Source organism: Panicum virgatum, chromosome 3K, assembly GCF_016808335.1.
Source record: "Panicum virgatum strain AP13 chromosome 3K, P.virgatum_v5, whole genome shotgun sequence".
Classification (NCBI taxonomy): Eukaryota; Viridiplantae; Streptophyta; class Magnoliopsida; order Poales; family Poaceae; genus Panicum; species Panicum virgatum.
This window is the reverse complement of record NC_053138.1, coordinates 175,952-194,858: the sequence shown is the minus strand read 5'-3', so window position 1 is coordinate 194,858 and position 18,907 is coordinate 175,952. Positions and strand designations below refer to the sequence as shown.

The 18,907-nt window shown below is 45.4% G+C and overlaps 2 protein-coding genes across 3 annotated transcripts; one reads left to right on the top strand and one right to left on the bottom strand.

The window, feature by feature from the left end:
• Window positions 1-486: 486 nt before the first annotated feature.
• Window positions 487-4,669, bottom strand: LOC120696495 (protein trichome birefringence-like 28). The gene is made up of 4 exons (XM_039979423.1): window positions 4,212-4,669; window positions 3,668-4,039; window positions 3,368-3,523; window positions 487-1,147 (listed from the first exon to the last, which is right to left on the bottom strand). Exons 1-4 carry the CDS (start codon window positions 4,667-4,669, stop codon window positions 739-741), a joined length of 1,395 nt encoding a protein of 464 aa, XP_039835357.1. The 3' UTR covers window positions 487-738.
• Window positions 4,670-13,310: 8,641 nt separating this feature from the next.
• LOC120696494 (fatty acid desaturase DES3-like) lies at window positions 13,311-16,963 on the top strand. Of its 2 annotated transcripts, none has more exons than XM_039979422.1 (7): window positions 13,311-13,394; window positions 13,491-13,893; window positions 14,071-14,160; window positions 14,785-14,851; window positions 15,476-15,568; window positions 15,662-16,069; window positions 16,172-16,963. In XM_039979422.1, exons 2-7 carry the CDS (start codon window positions 13,520-13,522, stop codon window positions 16,361-16,363), a joined length of 1,224 nt encoding a protein of 407 aa, XP_039835356.1. In that variant the 5' UTR covers window positions 13,311-13,394; window positions 13,491-13,519; the 3' UTR covers window positions 16,364-16,963. The 2 variants fall into 2 exon arrangements, with proteins under 2 accessions (XP_039835356.1, XP_039835355.1); XM_039979421.1 differs by having other exon boundaries at window positions 13,333-13,371.
• The last annotated feature ends 1,944 nt before the right edge of the window (window positions 16,964-18,907 follow it).

Below are 18,907 nucleotides of genomic sequence, written 5' to 3'. Positions count from 1 at the left end.
GGATTTTGAATTGTTTTGTAATAACCATTAGAAGTGTATTTGGAATACCTAACTTAAACAGGGTGTATTTGGAAAACTACAACAAGAAAACATGGCCATAGTGGACTCAACTACCTGCTGAGGACAGTTAGGCTACTGAAGAAACGGGCCTGATCTGGGCTGTAGCCCATGGATTAGTGTGTAATGAGGCCTTTATAATAATTTTATTTAAAGTTGCGATTGTGTAACAGCTCGTTGGCAATGCAAAATGAATGAGATTTCTGTAGCATCTGTTGTCATTGGACAACCAAGACGAAGCCTCTAGGCAGAAATGTGCCCAAAACAAGCTCATGTATACTCCTTCAGAAAAAAAAAACTCAAACATTGTTTTACATGATTCTCCTGTATACATGCTTCTCAAGCATTAGAAGCACTGCGTATACATATCCACCTTGTGTGTCATCCAACAGGAAACAGGTTACATATGGCTAATTTCTGTCTGGAAACTGGTATAGTATATATATATATATATATTCATAAGGCAACTGTCTACATGATCGCTGCTGTTCGCTCAATTGGCTAACTCAAAACTCATTTACACTTTACATGCCATGCCATGCCATGCCGTCAGTGATCAGCCCATCCATTTCCTTTTTACTCTAACCTTTACTCAATCTACCCAAAAAGAAAGACAAAAGAATGAATAATCATACATTTTTCCTATGCCATGGTAAAAACCACAAGCCCCTGCTAAGATTCTCATTGGGCAGGAGGAGGCAGTGACTGCAAGGGAGGAGCCGCAGAATTTGAGTGCCAAGATGATTTCGAAAGGATCCTCGTGTAAAGTATCTGGTTCCACACATCCGGCACGCCGGGAAGGCACCAATGGATGCAGTCTGCGAACTTCTCCGGGTCTGCCTTCTGCTTTGGTGTCAGCAGCTTACCTTGCCGGATAGAATACAACGATGTGTGGGCGTCCTTCCGATAATCTGACATCCTCGTGATGTTAATCACTGTGACTGGAACCTTCTCCATGGAGCTAGCCACCTTTACTACCAGATCAAACATCCGCATGTCATGGTACAGGTCCAGGGGTTGGCTGTAGTTCTGATACGGAAGCGTCTCCTTCACGCATCTGATCCCCTCAGGGTTCCCCCAGTTATTTGGGCTGTTTTCACAAAAAGGAAGTAAGTTTTAGCAAGATCAACACGTAAGGAGATGTCTGAAATATCGTGACAATTCGCAACTCAAAAACAACAGAAATTTGAAGCTAGTTTTATGCTGACACCATCTAACCACAATTGCTTTTATCTTGTTCCTTTTCTATATTTTTTTCCAACTGGTACACGAGTACATCAGAATAAAATCAAACAACACGCCAAGAAATCAATATGATTCAGCACCAAAGAATCCTATAGTCATACAAGGTGTAAAAACAAAGTCAAAGTGCATCATACAACATGCAACAAAATGGTGCCTGCTTTCTATTATGCTGTCCAGGACATGCCCATGTGGAAGCAGGTGGTGTAAGAGTCCTATGAAACATTAGTATTGCAGACACCAGCAATGACTTATTGCAAAATACTTGTCACAAGGCACTCAAGGCTCACATGATGCCTATATTTTACTCTGCTCCAGAGACGCTCACTATTATAACAATAAGTTAGTTTGAGTCTAACAATGCACAAGAGTTGAAACCTGATGATAGAGCTGGCCAACACAATTTAACTGCAACCATTAATAGAGCACTTCTATGCAACTTTAAATACGCCATTGATCCTTGATTAAGATAACAACTGATTAGCCTCATTGTAGTTGACACCCACATGGGAGAAGCAAGTATGTAACGAACATGGAGAGTAAAAGATTCTAAGAGAGACTAAACATTCAGGCATTTGGCTAAATGGCTGGATTATTGAGTATCAATAAGAAAGAAATCGGTATGCGTATGTAACTCACTGCGGGCCACATATATAATATTGCATTCCTATCTAACTGGTGATGGCAGCATTGATGATAAGTCAAAGGCCACCTCTATTGACTTACTACTCTAACCACTATGTCTCAGCCTTAGTGCGAGCATGATAGAGAATTAGGAGTCCTGTGAATAATATAATTTCATTTCCACCAAATGTATTACTATATTTTATTTTTCTTTCAGCCCAACTAGGAGGCAACATTCAAGTAGATATTCTCCTAGTGAAAGTGGAGTTCTGTAACACCGTACTGTATATCAAACTAAATTCAAATGCTCCAAGGTCACAGGTTCAACATACAATGGCATAACTGCCCAACAGTTTTACTAGGATAAGAATCCCCTTCTTTCTCAAGCAGAACGACAACTTTAATAGCCATGGCATGGGATTACAAAATAACAAAAAAAATAGCCTTGATCATGACTTTACAAACATAATTTTAACAGGGGAGTTTTTTTTTTCCTTGGTAATCATCCATGTATCTATCTTTTCCTTGGTAACACTCCAGCACATCACCACAAAGTAGTCACAGAGTCACAGTCTAAGTCTCTATCAGGAATCAGGACAAATAGAGAAGCCAATTCGGAAACAGTGGGGCTCCATTTTTTTTTCTGTCTAGAGGTTGTTTACATGTCAAATCCCAGCTTTCATGTTTTTGCTGTTGGACAAAATGGTGCCTTTTCCCTTCCTAATTGTGAGCCAGGCCCACATAGAAGTTTGTTGAGATCCTAACACGATCTCCCAGCCATCACTACTAATTTTGGTGTACTTTAGTCTACACATACTTATGAACCTTAAGATTCCGTATATCATGTGAACCACACAACGCCTGAAATATAGTGAGCGAAACGCATATAACTTAAGATTCCATCAGTCTTTAATTTTGCAAACACTCGATTCTCAAGATTATTAACATGCATATATCATGGATTCATGGTACCAAGTCTACAGTACCCTCCCTCCTTTCTGATCGCATTTACAACAAATCTGAGAGATATCTATCTACTTGAGAGTAGTGAATGAAGTCCAGGAAACTGAAATGAAAGCATGGACTATAAGACCAATAAGTTAGGCCATTGATCATTTTCCTTAGTGGGTCATGGACTAACCAAACAGCTGAATTCCAAACATTGACCGCAGAGTTTGGTAGAGTGGACAATGATGTTGTGCCCTGCAGACTAGAAAGTGGAACATTGCTTCTGAAGAAGGCAATTTGGGCTTAACAAACCACTTCAATCAAGCCTAGTATGTATGGAGTCCAATTGGTCCGACAGTGGTCCAAAAAGCTCAAGGTTGCATTGCAAGTCACTCCTAAATAAAGGAACTAATCAAAGTCCACAGCGAACCACCATTGTTTGTACCATAGAAGAAAAAAAAGGAGGAAATATAAATGCAGCTTTTAGTTTGTTCACCTGATGTGAAGAGGGGAAATTGTCATGAAGAAGACGGAGGTGTGGGCAGGGTCAATGTTGTTATTCAACCATTCAGACCACGTCTTGAACACTCGTCCATATGCCTCAATCCTGGGAACCTCGTCGTGCTGTGACCAATACCTTGAATCAGGTCTCCTGCAAAAATTCAACATACTCAGAACATGGTTCCAATGCTTGATTGCAGAAAGATGCAGAGAAGCTATGCATTTCCAGTCCGGAATGAGTTGGGAATTAATCGAGCAGAGCAGAAAGGAATGGGTGATGATGGAGTGTACTGACCTGACTTTCATGTCAGCAGTGTTCATCCACCAGATGTAGGTGTTGAAGATGAGGTAGTCGACGTCCTTCCAGTACTTGGCGTGTCCCTCGATCCGGTCGGGCCTGATGATCCGGTGCTCGATGCTGTGGATCTTGGGGTTGTCGGAGTTGGACTCGACGAGGAAGGGCGCCCAGTAGAACTCGAGCGTGGCGCGGTACTCCTTGGCGTGGAAGATGGTGAGGGAGCCTCGCTTGACGATCTTCTTCCTGCCCTTGGACAGGATGGGCTGCACCAGGCACACGAGCGACTCCCACTGGTTGCGGTTGAGCGAGTCCCCCACGAACATGAGCCGCTTCCCGCGCATGGTCTCCATGAATCTCCGAGCGTCGAACCTATGCATTTGATCGGATCCCCAAACCAAATTAGCGATACTAGTGCATTGGAGAGCAAAGATGCAATCTTTAGCGCAATTAGTACTACTATATAGTTTAGTAGGCAACAAATTAAAGTGGCAGATCTGGATCGGAGGGAGCAGAATGGAGCTGGAGGGAAGAAGAATCGTACGTTGGGAGGGAGCACTGGTTGGGCTGCCATTTCCAGTACTGCCATGTATCGTCGGGTCTGCCGTTGGCGAGGCAGGTGACCTGCTTGGTGAGGAAGGTGCAGTCCTTCTCCCTGTAGGCCGGGAGCGAGACGTTGTCGAAGAGCCAGCGGCCGTCGGAGAGGTCGCAGGTGGGCGGGTGGAGCAGCAGCGGGGGCAGCCCCGAGACATTGTAGAGGTCGGCGTCGGGGTAGAGGTAGTCGTCGATGGAGAGCTCGGCGATGGTGCGGACGTCCTCGCCGTACATGAAGAGGGCGAGGAGGAAGAAGGCGACGACGAGCGTGGTGACGGGGGAGCGGCGCGCCGCGGCGAGGAGGGAGCGCGCGGAGGAGGAGAAGAGGCCGAAAGTGCGGGGCTTGGGGGCGGCGGCGGTGGGAAGCGGGGGATCGGAGGGGGAGGTGGGAGGCGGTGGCTTGGCCATGGCGAAGGAGCTGGAGCTGGAGCTGCTGGGGAATTGAAGCCTTCAATTTGAAGGGGATGCCACCCAAGTCAAGAAGGGCAAGGCCGCCGATCCCGCGGCGGGGAACGCGGCCTCAGATTTTGTACAGGCTTCTTCGGTTCTTCCTTCCTTGAGCAGTTGGGCCGGCAGGCGGCGAAGTGTCGGCGTCGGGGTCCGGCGTGTGGTATGGTAGGGTGGTGGTCTGCTACTCTGGTCTGTTTGGTGGCCATCATTCTCAATTTCTCACTCACACCTCACCGCACGGCCTAAAACTACTTCCTCCACTTTTATTTACCTATCGTACTAGATTCGTTCTAAATTAAGTTTAGCTAGTTTTAATCAACTCTGTAGAAAAATATTGCAATACATGTACTACCAATAAATATGCACTATCAACATTTATTTCACGGTGATTCACTGAAATAAATTTGGTGGTGTAAAAAATGTTATCTTTTTTTCTTCTATAAATTTGGTCAAAGTTGAATAGTTCAACTTAGTATAAACCTAATGCGACATGTAAATAAAAACAAAGAAGTAACTGGCGTTTCTTCTAGGTCAACCAGCCTCAACATCTACTACTTCATTTTTTACATGTCATACTAGATTTGTCCTAAATCAAACTTGGCTAACTTGACCAATTCTATAGAAAATATAACAACAACTATACTACCCAACGGATGCACTATCAATATATATTCCACGGTGGATTCAATAAAATAAATTTGATGTTTTGAAAGCTATTATTTTTCTATTAATTTAATCAAAGTTGTCAAATTTGACTTAGGCCTTGATTAGTTAGTGAAAAGTTTTTGATTTTGGCACTGTAGCGCATTTTGATGTTATTTGACAAATAATGTCCAATCATGGACTAATTGCGCTTAAAAGATTCATCTCGTGCTAATCAGTTAAATTGTATAATTAATTATTTTTTCAACTATATTTTGTGCTTCATGCATATATCCAAAAATTCGATGTGATGCGTACTGTAAAAATTTTTTTGGGAACTAAACATGGCCTTAGGACAAATCTAATACATGTAAATAGAAAACAGAGTGAGTATCTCGTAACCCCACAAGAGGGGGGACTAGTAGAGCAGAAGAGGAACAAAATGTTGTGATACATACAACTTTTGCTACTTCCTTTTTATTTTGCTGCATTTCATTTTAGGGCACTAGCTTGGAGGGGCGAGCAAAACAAAATGAGGCTAAAAGTTGTTATATACCTGACATTGGCCTCTAATTTTTGATGAAGCAATGGTGACAGTTAAATTTCATACAGACCCGGCTGCCTTGCTTCTCAACCTCCCTCGTGGCAATTGGCAATTTCATACAAGAACTAGGTCGCATATTGGCTTTGCTTCAAATACTAGTTGAGTTGGTGTGTGGTAGCTGCTACTACTCCTACATAACAAGCCATGATTATATTAATCAGCATGTGCGCTTTATTTACAGAGCTGTTGGTGTAAAATGAAGGAAATTAGCTACATACATACTGCTCCTAATTTCTGTTGTCTGCTCTCACCTAACTTAATTTATCTTCCACAACTTTAATTTCTTGCAACAAGTTAGGAGTGGATAGAAGCATGGGCCATATATATATATATATATATATATATATATATATATATATATATATATATATATATATATATATATATATATATATATATATATATATATATATATATATCGCGTTTGCTTGTAGTTGCCGCAACCGTAACCTTTACAAATTCAAATCTCCATCAAATACAATTTTGGGACCGGGGATCAGAGTGGGAGATGTCCATCTCCCTTTTCGCTCTTCGTTGGATGGTAGCTGTAACGACTTGATTATTTTTATTTTAGATAAAGAAGGATTCAATACTTTGCCACCCTTAACTCAGTACATAATTAAGTGTCATTTATAAGAGTACCTAATCCTTACTTACTCATTTTTTAACTTTTAGAAACAATTTATTTTAGAAAAAAATGAAAAACAGCGAATTTTTCCTAAAAAGGAAAAGATAAGAATACCTTAGGGTGTGAGTCTGTAGCGTCAGTGGTGTCTATATTCCGGAAGATGGATAAACCATCCATCGCACGACGTGTCGTGGCCCACTATTCCGCATCATCAGCTTGGGCCTATGCAACATGCAAGCAGGGACACCAGCACATTCACAAATGATGCACATGCAAGAGCGCTGCAAGTCAGCAGCCTAGGTAGAAATGTTTTATGCTTACGCTTCCTTTTATCTAATTAGTTCATTGTTTTTTTTGTCAGGGATTGTGTGATTCTTGTATAGAAAATGTTAATACAGTCAACATTTAAAATTATAGATTCAACAATTCATCAAATCAAGTTCAACATTTTGATAAGTTAATTCAACATTTGATATCAAAATGCTGAGGTAGTATATATAAATGTTGAATGAGTTCATTTAGACTATTGATTTTAAAAAATAATAAAATATATTCATATTGGATCTCATTCTATCAGATTAATTCGCAGCAATGCGGTGGTTTAAACGGATTCAAAAATGAATTTATAGTTTAGGAGAAAATCACAAGTTTAAAAAGCAAAAGCTACATCCACCTACTAGGACCAACCACAAATCGACACGTCTGGCAGCCCATCCTCAAACACCGCCATTCAGAACGCTTACTCCCCGACGTGGAACGAGTACTTTTTTTTTATGATATATATTTTTAGATTACATAATATAACGCAGACACTCACAACGCACATACACGCATATAATTTTGTGGGGGAAAGACAATACAGCCCGACAAAAAGTACGCAGAGGGCCACAGCCCATCCGTGTATGGCTGGTGCGGGCCTATAACTTCCGAACTGGGCTCACATAGGTCGGCCTCCGCTAGTAGTAGTTTAGAGGATTTTGCAAAGTAATTGATCACATAAGAGCATCTCCAGCCGGGCCTTGCAAAATTGAGTCCTCAAATTTCATTTTGCAAGCCGGCCTGCAACAAATAAGAGCTCAATTTGAGGCCCAACTCCAGCCGGGCCTGCAACTCAAACCCCTATTCACGTGGGACTCATCTGTCAGTTCGCCCTCCCATCTCCCACGCGCGGCCACGCTCGACCGCCGCCGTCGCGCGTCCGCTCGTCGCCATCGTCCGCCCTCCGCGGAATCGGCCCGCCCCCAACCGCCTTGCCCGCCCATCTTGCTGTTGCGCATCTCCATTCCTTTTCCTCCCGATGCATCCCTCTCCTTCTCGCATCTCTCTCGGTCTACACATCAGGATCTCAATTTTTCTCTCCATCTCTCTCCCTCTCCCCTCGATTCCTCTCTCTTGGCTCCATGCTTGAGCTCGACGCGCTGCCTGGGCGAGGCCCCCGAGGCTCCATGGGCGAGCTCAGGTGGCCCTTGGGACAGGCCTGCGGCGCTCCATTCTCGAGCTCGCACGCGCTGCCTGGGCGAGGCCGAGGCTCCATGGCCGAGTTGAGGTGCTCTCTCTGGCGCGGAGGCCCGCAGCATGGCGCGAGCGTGGGTGAGCTCAAGTGCTCCCTCGCCTAGTCGCTGTCCTCGACGGCCTCGGTCCGCAGCGGCGGCACGCCGGAGCAGGAGCGGTGCTACTGGCCCAGTCTGCGGCGACGGCGGCACGCAGGAGCAGGGGTGGAGCTGCCGGTCTGCGGCGGCGGCAGTGGCGGCACCACCTTCGTCTCCTCTTCCCAGCACCTGTTTGATGAACTCTGCAGCTGTGGGTAGAATAGAGAAATCAAGAACATTAAGTGCCCATTTGTTTGGATCAAAAAGTGTTTTTTTAGTGTGCTGCCAAGGCTGTACAGGATTGTGAGTTTTGCTTTAGAATGAGAGAAAAAAGAACATTCAGCAGCTATGAGTTTTATTTTGGATTGTGAGCCTTCTGGGCTCATTTCTATTTGCACACTGTATTTCAACTATCAAGAATCAAATAGCTCACAGATTGTAAAGCATAGCACAATATTTGAACTTTCAGTGGTTTGATTCTGAAAAACAAATGAAGTGTTTATGTTATTCTGGAAAATGAAATGGCACAAATGAACTGCAATGCTATTAGCATTCTGTTCCATTCTGTCAAGTGTTTATTTGAGACTTGAGTGCAGAGAATATACTTCAATGAAGTGTGCAGGCCTTTTCTATCTGCATGTGCAGATGCAGTGCTACAGCAGCTCTCGCTCAAAAGGGATTGGCTTCTATATTCCTGTGGAGTGTGCAAACTGTTAGTGTTCCAACTGAAAAAAAACAGAATATGGTTCAGACAACTGAAAAGTTCCATTTGTTAACAGTATATGAAAACAGAATCCTGGTGAATTGTGATATTTATATCTGGTGATCTGTTTCCTATTTATAAGTTAGTCATATATGTTCTCTGCTGTAAGTGTAAGTGTTAGTCATAATAAACTAAATGTTCTCTAAATTATTGGCAGGTTCACTATTTTCGTCATGTTACTTCTCATACTTACAATGCTTTACATCACTAACAGAACAATGTGGGCACCAACACTGTAACAGTTCAACAGATCAGCCAGCCATGCTCAGTTCAGTTAACAATCTGAACTAGCACTGTTTCTTGCCCAAGTGTTGCCATTCTATCAACCAATTCAGAATAATGACCATTCTGTTAATTGACAGAAGTACAACAACCAACCCTCTGAATGACCAGCATCAGCATGCTACACAAGGACTATTGCTCTGAACAATGCAGAGGTTAAATTTACACAAAAGAAACATCACAGTAGAACTGTGCACAAATGCATTCCAGAAAAGCACACAACTGAATATTGCTTGAACCCATTTGAACATTCAGTAGTGAATAACATTCAGTTCAGACTTCATAATAATACACTAGAGAATTTTTCAACAAAATTCAGTCTCAGATGGCCATAAACATTAGAGCAGTATTCAATACTGCTATTCAGTTGATAGTACATTACAGCACAAATAATTCAGATGGCATGCTATCAAGCACTAGTAGCATCGGCTACACTACGCTCTCCTCGCTGTCGCCCACACTAGCACCGGCGCTATCAACTATAGCAGCACTTGTCTCCTTTGCTATTTGAGCTCTCTTCGCCAAGACATACGCCCTTTGATGAGCGTCCATGGTAGTCATGTCACAGAACATGATCTTCTTTTCCTGCTCCCACTGCAGCCGCCGCTCCTCCATCTGTAGCCTACGCTGCTCGAGCGCCATATCTTTGTCCCATCGTTCTTTCTTCATCTTATGTTCCTCGGCCTTCATTACCATCAAATTTTGCATCATATCCTTGTACTCGTCATCTCCTTCATTTTTTTTTAGCTTGTCTTTGGATTGCTTTCTACCCGGAGGTCGGGCTTTCTTGGAAGGAGGGCATTGGCTGGCCTCTTGCTGTTCTTCTCCCTCTGGTGCAGCGTCTTGCTTTCTACTCGGCATCTTGTTTTGTCTCAGTGATGTGAACTTCTCGCAATGTCTCACCTTGAGCCAACAATGGACGAGTTGGAAACTTTTTCCACTTGAAGCTCTAGCATACCTTGCTTGAGCTTCAATCATCTGCAATAACCGAGATATAGCAGCTGGGGTTACGGCAATAGAAGGAATATATATAAAGCAATGACAAGATATAGCAGCAGCAACAGAGATCAAGTACATGTTCTTGGTACGGGACGCCGCTGGGATTACGACGCTCGATCTATTCATAGCATGCTTGGAACAGCATGGAGTCCTTCAGTATGATCCCCATTCGATGCTCGAGAGAATTGGCAGACCTATTGGAATCAAAGTCTCTGTTCTAGTGGAAATCGTCAGCAATCCTATTCCAATAAGTTTTTGATGGCTGCTCATTACCGATGATGGGGTCATTGCTGATATTCATCCAAGATGTGCAAAGATGGATATCTTCACATTGAATGTAGCCGCTGCCTCGCCTTGATACTCCTTTCCTGCCACTACTTGGAGTGGGATTCGACGCCATCAGTAATTCCACTGCAGCATCGTCGTCCAGTGTCATCATGTTTTTGAAAGATTGGGAGGTAGAAGCCCTTGGGTCCTGCATAAGAGAAAATGTCAGAACCAAACATTGTTCTAACTTAGACATAAAATGCAGCACTAATTTAAGACAGGCAACAATTCACAGCTTCTTATTCTAACTGCATTTCTTCCTTGAAATTGGGCCATGGCAGATCTCAGGACTGCAGCAGACAGAAACTATTGAGAAATTCACATTGAGAAATTGAATGATACAGCAGGTGTCTAGTAACTGTCCTAGTAAAGCAAAATGCTGAACTGACCAAGTAAACTAGTTATCTATGGAAACATCTCAGAATGGTCCATTCAGTGACCAAGTAAATTGAATGATTATCATTGTACCCCTTGCTTCAATTCTACAGGAAGAACATTAGGAAATCGTGTTAAAGAAAATTCAATTTACCTTGAGATTGGCAGCTTCAAGATTAGCTCCTCTCAAGTTGGCACTCGTAAAGTTAGCAGTCTGAAAATCCAAATACAAAGGTAAATAATCAGTTTCCAAGGTTGATAGTTTCAGGCGTAACAATAGTCCATATGGAAATAATACAGCATCACTGTGAAAGGAAAACAAATAAGCATGTCTACTGAATGCAATTAGAACTTTGGCAAGCACTGGAATTCTTGTGACACATTTTGGGTGCTGCAATATAGATACTGAAACAGTAGCAGCAATAGACCTAATATACAATGGCAACAGAAAAATAGAAAGATCAACTCTGATTTATTCACTGTTCACTGTTGCATTTAGATTGGACATAATTTTTAGTACTCCCTACATGAAAAGGTGAGTTGATGTAGTCATGTGCAGAGCTTCACTCACCACATGATTTTCAGTCCATGACCAAAAGCAAGGTTCAGAAAACATTGACAAGCAATATTCAGAAAACATTCACTGCCTACTTGATGATGTGCAAGAAGCAAGGCGCAGAGTAAACATTGACTTACATTTGCAGAGAAATCAGGCATCCAGTCAACTATTGGGGTGGAGCTAAAGTCGTCGTCTGCGGCCTCGTACATGAGTACTGGCGATGATGCCGTGCTGCGGGCGTCAAAGGTGGCGGCGGTGGAGAATGGTGGTGAAGCACCTTGAGGCTCCGTGAAGGTGGACGTGTGACGACTGCGTGGAGGAACGAGCGCATTGTTGGGGAGCTTACAAGGTAGGCTGTCGGCGGGAGATGGCAGATCTTGACGACGAGGAAGGCCGGCAGCGGGAGGATTTGCAGTAGGACGGGGATGCGGTGCGACGAACGGACGACGTCACGTCTTCTCCGGGGGAGCCGTCGTAGGACGGGGAGGCCGCCCGCCGCCAGAGATGGCGCGGGACGCCGGCGTGGATCTGTCCATGGAGAAGGAGGGGCGACGGCGACGGCGCGGTGGGAGACGACACGGTGGTAGGCGGCGGGCGGAGACGGCGTGGCGGGCGGCGCCTCGTGCTGGGGGCGTCGGCTGGCGGGGCGGCGCGCGCAAGGAGGGGCGGCGCGCAGGGAGGGCGGCTGCGCAGGGAGGGCGTCGCGAGCTGGAAGAAGGAGAAGCCGATCCGTTTATTGGAAATGGGAGGCCTCTGTTTACAGGGGCTTGGGCCTTCAATTTGGAGGCCCATGTAAAATGGGAGTCCAAATAGGGTCTCAATTGGAGTTGAGTTTTAGCCCAAAACTCCTAAAAAATAGGATGGGGACCTGTTTGGGGACTTGGGCTGGAGATGCTCTAATAATGACACCCTTGAGTAAGGTTAGAGACCGCTTATAATTACTGTGCACATGCATATAATTATAGGCTATACACCCTTCAGTAGTTTAGAGGATTTTGCAAAGTATCTTGTGGCTATGTAACCGAATTTATTTTTTTATGGTCGTAGACATTCGTCATTAATGTTCAAAATTGGATAATTTTTTAATCTATATAATAATAATAATAATAATAATAATAATAATAATAATAATAATAATAATAATAATAATTTGTGCAGCCATACTACGCAAGTTGTTGGCCCCCATTAAATTGCACGGATGCACGGAGTGTTTGTTTGTATTTTTTTTCTCCCAGTAGGATAAACGTGAAAATAAGCCCAAATAAATTACACGTTGCGTGGAGTGATAAATTTTCTTGCTAGTACTACTGCAGGACTTTACTGGTGCATGTGCAGGTACGTTTTGATTTGTTTGATCCTTTTTTGTTTTCCAATCAACTTTATTTATGATGATGAGAATTGAGAACCACTTGATTCTGGATTGATTCCCCTAAAATTTTTTAGAAAGAGAATCTTGCTAGTATTTAGGAGTATTAAGTAAAATCTGTTTACAAAACTTTTGTACGGATGGGTGATAAATCGCGAGATGAATCTAATAAGCCTAATTAATTCATAATTAGTAGATGGTTACTATAGCATCACTGTTGAAAATTATGAATTAAGTAGGCTCATTAGATTCGTCTCGTGATTTATAACTCATTTGTGTAAAAAAAATTTATTAATAAATTTTATTTAATGCTATTTGCTTTGACGTGACAAAGCATAAAAGTTTTGGGAGGGAACTAAACACCCAAGGTGGGCCAGGCCGGGCTTGCATTGCATGCAGGTATTCATGTGGGCCTGTCCTCCTCCTTTCTATAAAGCGTGCTGGTGCTGGCAGGAGCAGCGCAACACACGGCGGCGCGGCGGGAGGAGAGGAGGGGAGGGCGCAGTCGCACGACACCACCACCACCGTCTCTCTCTCTCTCCTCGTCCGGTGCGGCCTCTCCTCCTGTTCCTTCCTTCGTTCTTCTCTCTCTACCAATCAAATCAATTACTCTCTCTTCTCTGTCCATCGATTCTCCTCCTGCAGGCTCTCCGGCCACCGCCGTCGATCGAATAATGCATCAGCAGACGACGACGCCGACGCAGCTGCAAACAACAACGCCGCCGTACCCGCAAAATAAAATTATGAGGCATCAGCAGCAGCAGCGGCAGGAGGAGGAGGCGGCCGCCAAGGCCACCGAAGACAGCCGCTTGGTCTTCGACGCCGGCAAGCCGCCTCCCTTCCGCATCGGCGACGTCCGCGCCGCCGTGCCGGCCCACTGCTGGCGCAAGAGCCCCCTGCGGTCGCTGTCGTACGTGGCAAGGGACGTGGCCGTGGTGGCGGGGCTGGCCGTGGCGGCGGCGGCGCTCGACACCTGGGCGCTCTGGCCCATCTACTGGGCGGCGCAGGGCACAATGTTCTGGGCGCTCTTCGTCCTCGGACACGACTGGTACGCGCGGTTGCTTGCTGCTGGTTTATTAATTAATTTATTTATTTATTTATCAAGACATAGTATACGTGACATCTGATTATTTCTTCGATCGATCCATGCATGCATATGCATGGTGGAATAATTATATATATATATTGATTTGCTTATATATATATATAAAATTAATTAATGCAGTGGGCACGGGAGCTTCTCTGACAGCGGCACTCTCAACAGCGCGGTGGGGCATCTCCTCCACTCCTTCATCCTCGTCCCCTACCATGGATGGTATGCTACTATATATCTTCATTTCATTCTACCAACCAAGGAAGCAAATACGCTAAGATAAAAGTAGACAACAGGCAGGAAAGGTAGTAGCTAGCACACATGATCTTGATTTTGTTCTTTTCAAAGAGATTCGATCCGTGTCAGTTTGATATATATCTTGGATAGATGCATGGTCCAATTTTCAAAAAGAAGAAGAAGATATTTTGCTGTCATCTTTCTCTCTTTTCAAAGTTATTCGATTCGTGTCGTTGATAAATATCTTGCATAGATGCATGATACAGTTTTCAAGAAGAAGAAGAAGAAGAAGACATTACACAGAGAATCTCTGTTGGCTGATATGCATGTGTGTGTAAAGCAGCAAGCAGCAAGCAGCAAGCAGCATGCACGCATCTAGCTAGCTGTAAAGCTCCAGTAGTAGCCGTTTTAAGAGCATCGATCGGAACATATTATATACAAAAAATAGCTCTAGTTGACAACAATTTCCGTTTGCCGTAACTAGCAGTAACAATATACTACTACTACTACTACTAACAATAATCCTGCAAATTAAATAAATCCGGTCACTACACTGCACACCATCAGCAGCAAAGAAAAAGTGATTGTATATATAATGCATGCATGCAGGAGGATCAGCCACAGAACGCACCATCAGAACCACGGCCACATTGAAAGGGACGAGTCATGGCACCCGGTCAGTCATCATGCATCTCTCCTTTTTTTTTGTTGAAATAACGGTCAGTCATATCTACTTCAATTCATTTTATGGGCCACCTCCATTGCAATTCCATATATATATATGGTTAGCCATTAGGTTGGTTTTGCCATAATTAATTAAATTAGTCGGATTCGTCCTTGCTGTGTCAGTGTCCGGGATGTGTCGTGATCTATCTAGGAGTAAGTATTGTCCTTTTGCTTTCTTGGGGCGACCAGTTTTCAGACTGCAGATCTGGGCTATATATGGAGGCCCGCACATGGCATTGCATTTTTCTCCACTAGCTTAATTAGTAAAAGGCTTATTAGCATATCAGGCAGGCAGAGATCGATTAGTTGGTATGTGGTCCATATGCTGCATGCATGATGCCTGCCTGCCACCAGCTATATATGTATGCAGTAGGTAGCTAGATCTAATTAACCCATGGATGCATCCAGCGAGTTAATTAGTTGCTGCCAAATTCTGTAAATCAACAATTCTTACTGCTGATAGTACAAGCTAGCTGCAACCGGCATTTAGTTTGATTCCATTTGCATTGCCCGGCATCAAAATATATTCCTTGTCTTGACAAATGCAAATGCAAATGCATGCATTTCATTGCAGATCACGGAGAAGCTTTACCGGCAGCTTGAACCACGCACCAAGAAGCTACGCTTCACCGTCCCGTTCCCGCTCCTCGCATTCCCCGTCTACCTAGTATGTTGCTGTCTGCTGGGTGCTGAAATAAATAAAGTTATTACTAGCTAGTAACTGATTGAAAGAAACCCAATGCAATATTGCTGCTGGCAGTGGTACAGGAGCCCCGGCAAGAATGGATCTCACTTTCTTCCCAGCAGCGACCTGTTCAGCCCCAAGGAGCGGGCCGATGTCATGCTCTCAACCACCTGCTGCTGCGTCATGCTCGCATCGCTGCTCGCCATGGCGTGCGCCTTCGGACCACTCCACCTGCTCAAGCTCTACACCGTCCCATACCTTGTATTTGTGATGTGGCTTGACCTGGTGACGTACCTGCACCACCACGGCAGCCCCGAGCAGCAGCTCCCCTGGTACCGCGGCGAGGAGTGGAGCTACCTGCGTGGGGGGCTCACCACCGTGGACCGGGACTACGGCTGGATCAACAAGATCCACCACGACATCGGCACCCATGTCATCCACCACCTCTTCCCACAGATCCCGCACTACCATCTCGTAGAAGCAGTAAGCATGCATGCAGCTACTCTTCCTTTTCTTTCTTCTTCTACTACTACTTTTATATATATAAATAAAATTTGTGGAAATTTGAAAACAACTTATCAACAGACCAAGGCTGCGAGGCCGGTGCTGGGCAGATACTACCGGGAGCCCCAGAAGTCCGCAGGGCCGCTGCCACTTCACCTCTTTGGCGTGCTCCTCAGGAGTCTCAGAGTGGATCACTTTGTCAGCGACCACGGGGATGTCGTCTACTACCAAACTGACCACACCTTGCTTGATCAACACCCAAAACGACCATAAGCAAAACTAGTGATTCGTTCCATCTGCATGCAGCTGGAAATTAATATTATATTACGACGACCTCAAGTTTAAGCATGCACAAGGCAAGGATTTATACGTACGGAATTAATAATTACATCCTGGTAGATCGATTTAGGTAGCATAGAAAAGTTAGTCAAATAATTTCAGCAGCAAAGCAAGCAAGCAAGGGATGGGATCCTGATCTAATTATATTCAAGCGCACACACACATATATATGCATGTATTGTTCGTTGATTATTGTTGGGGTGTGGACCCACGCACAGGCCTACTCTGAAATCTGTATCATTGTTGGGGTCTGGATTGGACCCAGGCGGAGGCAGCGACAGCATCATGTTCTCCATCCTCCATTTCCTGTTTCCGGCAGCCGGTGCCGCCCGCGCTGAGATGTGAACCATGCCCAGGTCCGCGCCGCTCTTCTATGGCCGATGGTGGTGGCGGTGTTGCAGGGGCTCGTCCACGGCAAGATACACAGCAAGAAAGTTGTCTGTTTCTTTCTCTTTGGCATTTCCAGGTCCTGACTAGCTTTTCCATTTGCATTTTGAGCACATTTTCTGATGAGGTCCATTTCATTCATATACATCCTTCTTGTTCGTCGCCCCAGCAGCAAGCCCGCCGGCCTACTAAATAGCAAGTCCACTGTAACAATCCAAAAATTTGGATTCAAATAAAGAAATTTTCTTACACGTGGCCCCCACGTGTCATTCTCTCTCCCTCTCTTCTCCCTGTTCTCCCTGTGCTGCACGTCGCAGTAATGGCGCCGACGCTCCCGAAGCCTCCCCGCTGCGCGTTGCCGTTGTGGAAGCCGATCCCGTTTTTCCGGCCGGTGTCGTCGTCAAGTCGTTCACGCCCCCTTTCCCGAGCTCGCCGCCACCTGCCTCGCTCCCTCCTGCGCCTCGCCTTGCTCTCTTTCTTCTTCCTCGGCTCGCCATGAACGGCTCTTGGAGCAGCTCGCGCTCGCCGGCCCGATTCGCGAGTTCTTCTCCATGAATCCCAAATCCACTTCACCCGAAGCTCGTCTACCTTCCTAGCCTCCTCCTCGAACTCTCCTTCGCGAGCCCCCTCGACCAGAGCACCGGAAATCCTTGGTTTCGCGGCCGCCGGTCACCAGTGAGCTCGAGCTCCGCCTCAACGCCGACAATCCACCTCCGACCACCGTTTTCTTCGCTTGACGGCTCAAATCGTCCCTAGGTGAGTCACTGATGCTCATGCTCTCCACGTTCCGTCGCGAACATCCGTCGCGTTCGCGAGGTTTCCGCGCTCGTTCCGCGCCATGCCGCCGGCCACCGTGCTCGCCGCCGCCGCACGCTGAGCGCCATGCTCGCGCCGCCCCCCCCCCCCCCCGCCCCGCTTGCGCGCGCACCAGTGCCGCCTGACCCGTTGATGCTCGCACCGCGCCGCTTCGCCGCCGCCTGGCCCCACCGCCGCCGGCGCAAGCGCGCCGCCGCTCCTCTGCTTAGCGCCGCCGCTAGGGCTCGCCGAGCCGGCCGCCCCGCCGCCTGGGGCTGCGCGCGCGGGCCCCACCGCGCAGCTGCTGCTGCCCTACCTCGCAGGCTGCCGTCGGCCGCCGCCGCGGGCCTCGCCCCCCTGCGCCGGCGAGCCGCGCCATGGCGTGCGCGCCTGGCCGGATCGCCCCCTCTCTCTGTTTTGTTCCACTGACCAAAGGGGCCCACGGGTCAGGGGTTAAAGGGATTTCTTTATTTTGTGTTTTATTTCGGCTGTAATTTGTAAATTCCATATAAATTCAAGAAAAAATGCAAAAAATATGAAATAAATTTTGTTGGATTTGTTAGAGTAAGATCTATAGAGGAAAAAAATCCACAGTGGCAAAATGACCTTTTTACCCCTGCAAGAATTTAGATTGTGTTTAGTCTTGCTTAATTAGTTTCTATAGATTTGTTAATCTAAAAATTATGAAATTTTTGCAGTAACTTACTTTAAACATGAGTGATCCACCATAAAATTTTCATACTCACAGGACCTAGTTTATTATATGAATATAATATGTAACCAAACTTAATTATGTGTATAGGTATAATAATATTTATTTTACATGTAGATTTTTATACAAATTATAAGAGGCAAATAATAATGTCTTTGCTAGTCATATTTTATTTTATAATAAATCATGCTCTAATTGATTCCTCCTACAAGTACATAATAAATGGAAAACTGTACCATTATTAATTCCTTCCTTCCCTGAAAAAGCAAAGCCTCCATCTATCTATCTCGTCCCATCCAGCTGGGGCCTGGGGCCTGGGGCTGGCTGGCCGTCTCTCTCTCTCTCTCTCTCTCTCTCTCTCTCTCTCTCTCTCTCTCTCTCTCTCTCTCCATCCTTCCTCACCTTGCTTCAACTCGTTCCGATCGATCCCACGGCATAGATCGCCGGCCGCCGCCGTCGTCTTGCATTGTTCTTTCTTTCCATTATTAATTCTATGAGCAAGAAGAACATATATACAGCAGCGGCGGGCTACTGCGCCGAGGGCGAGCAGCGGCTGCTGGTGTACGAGTACATGGCGCTGGGAT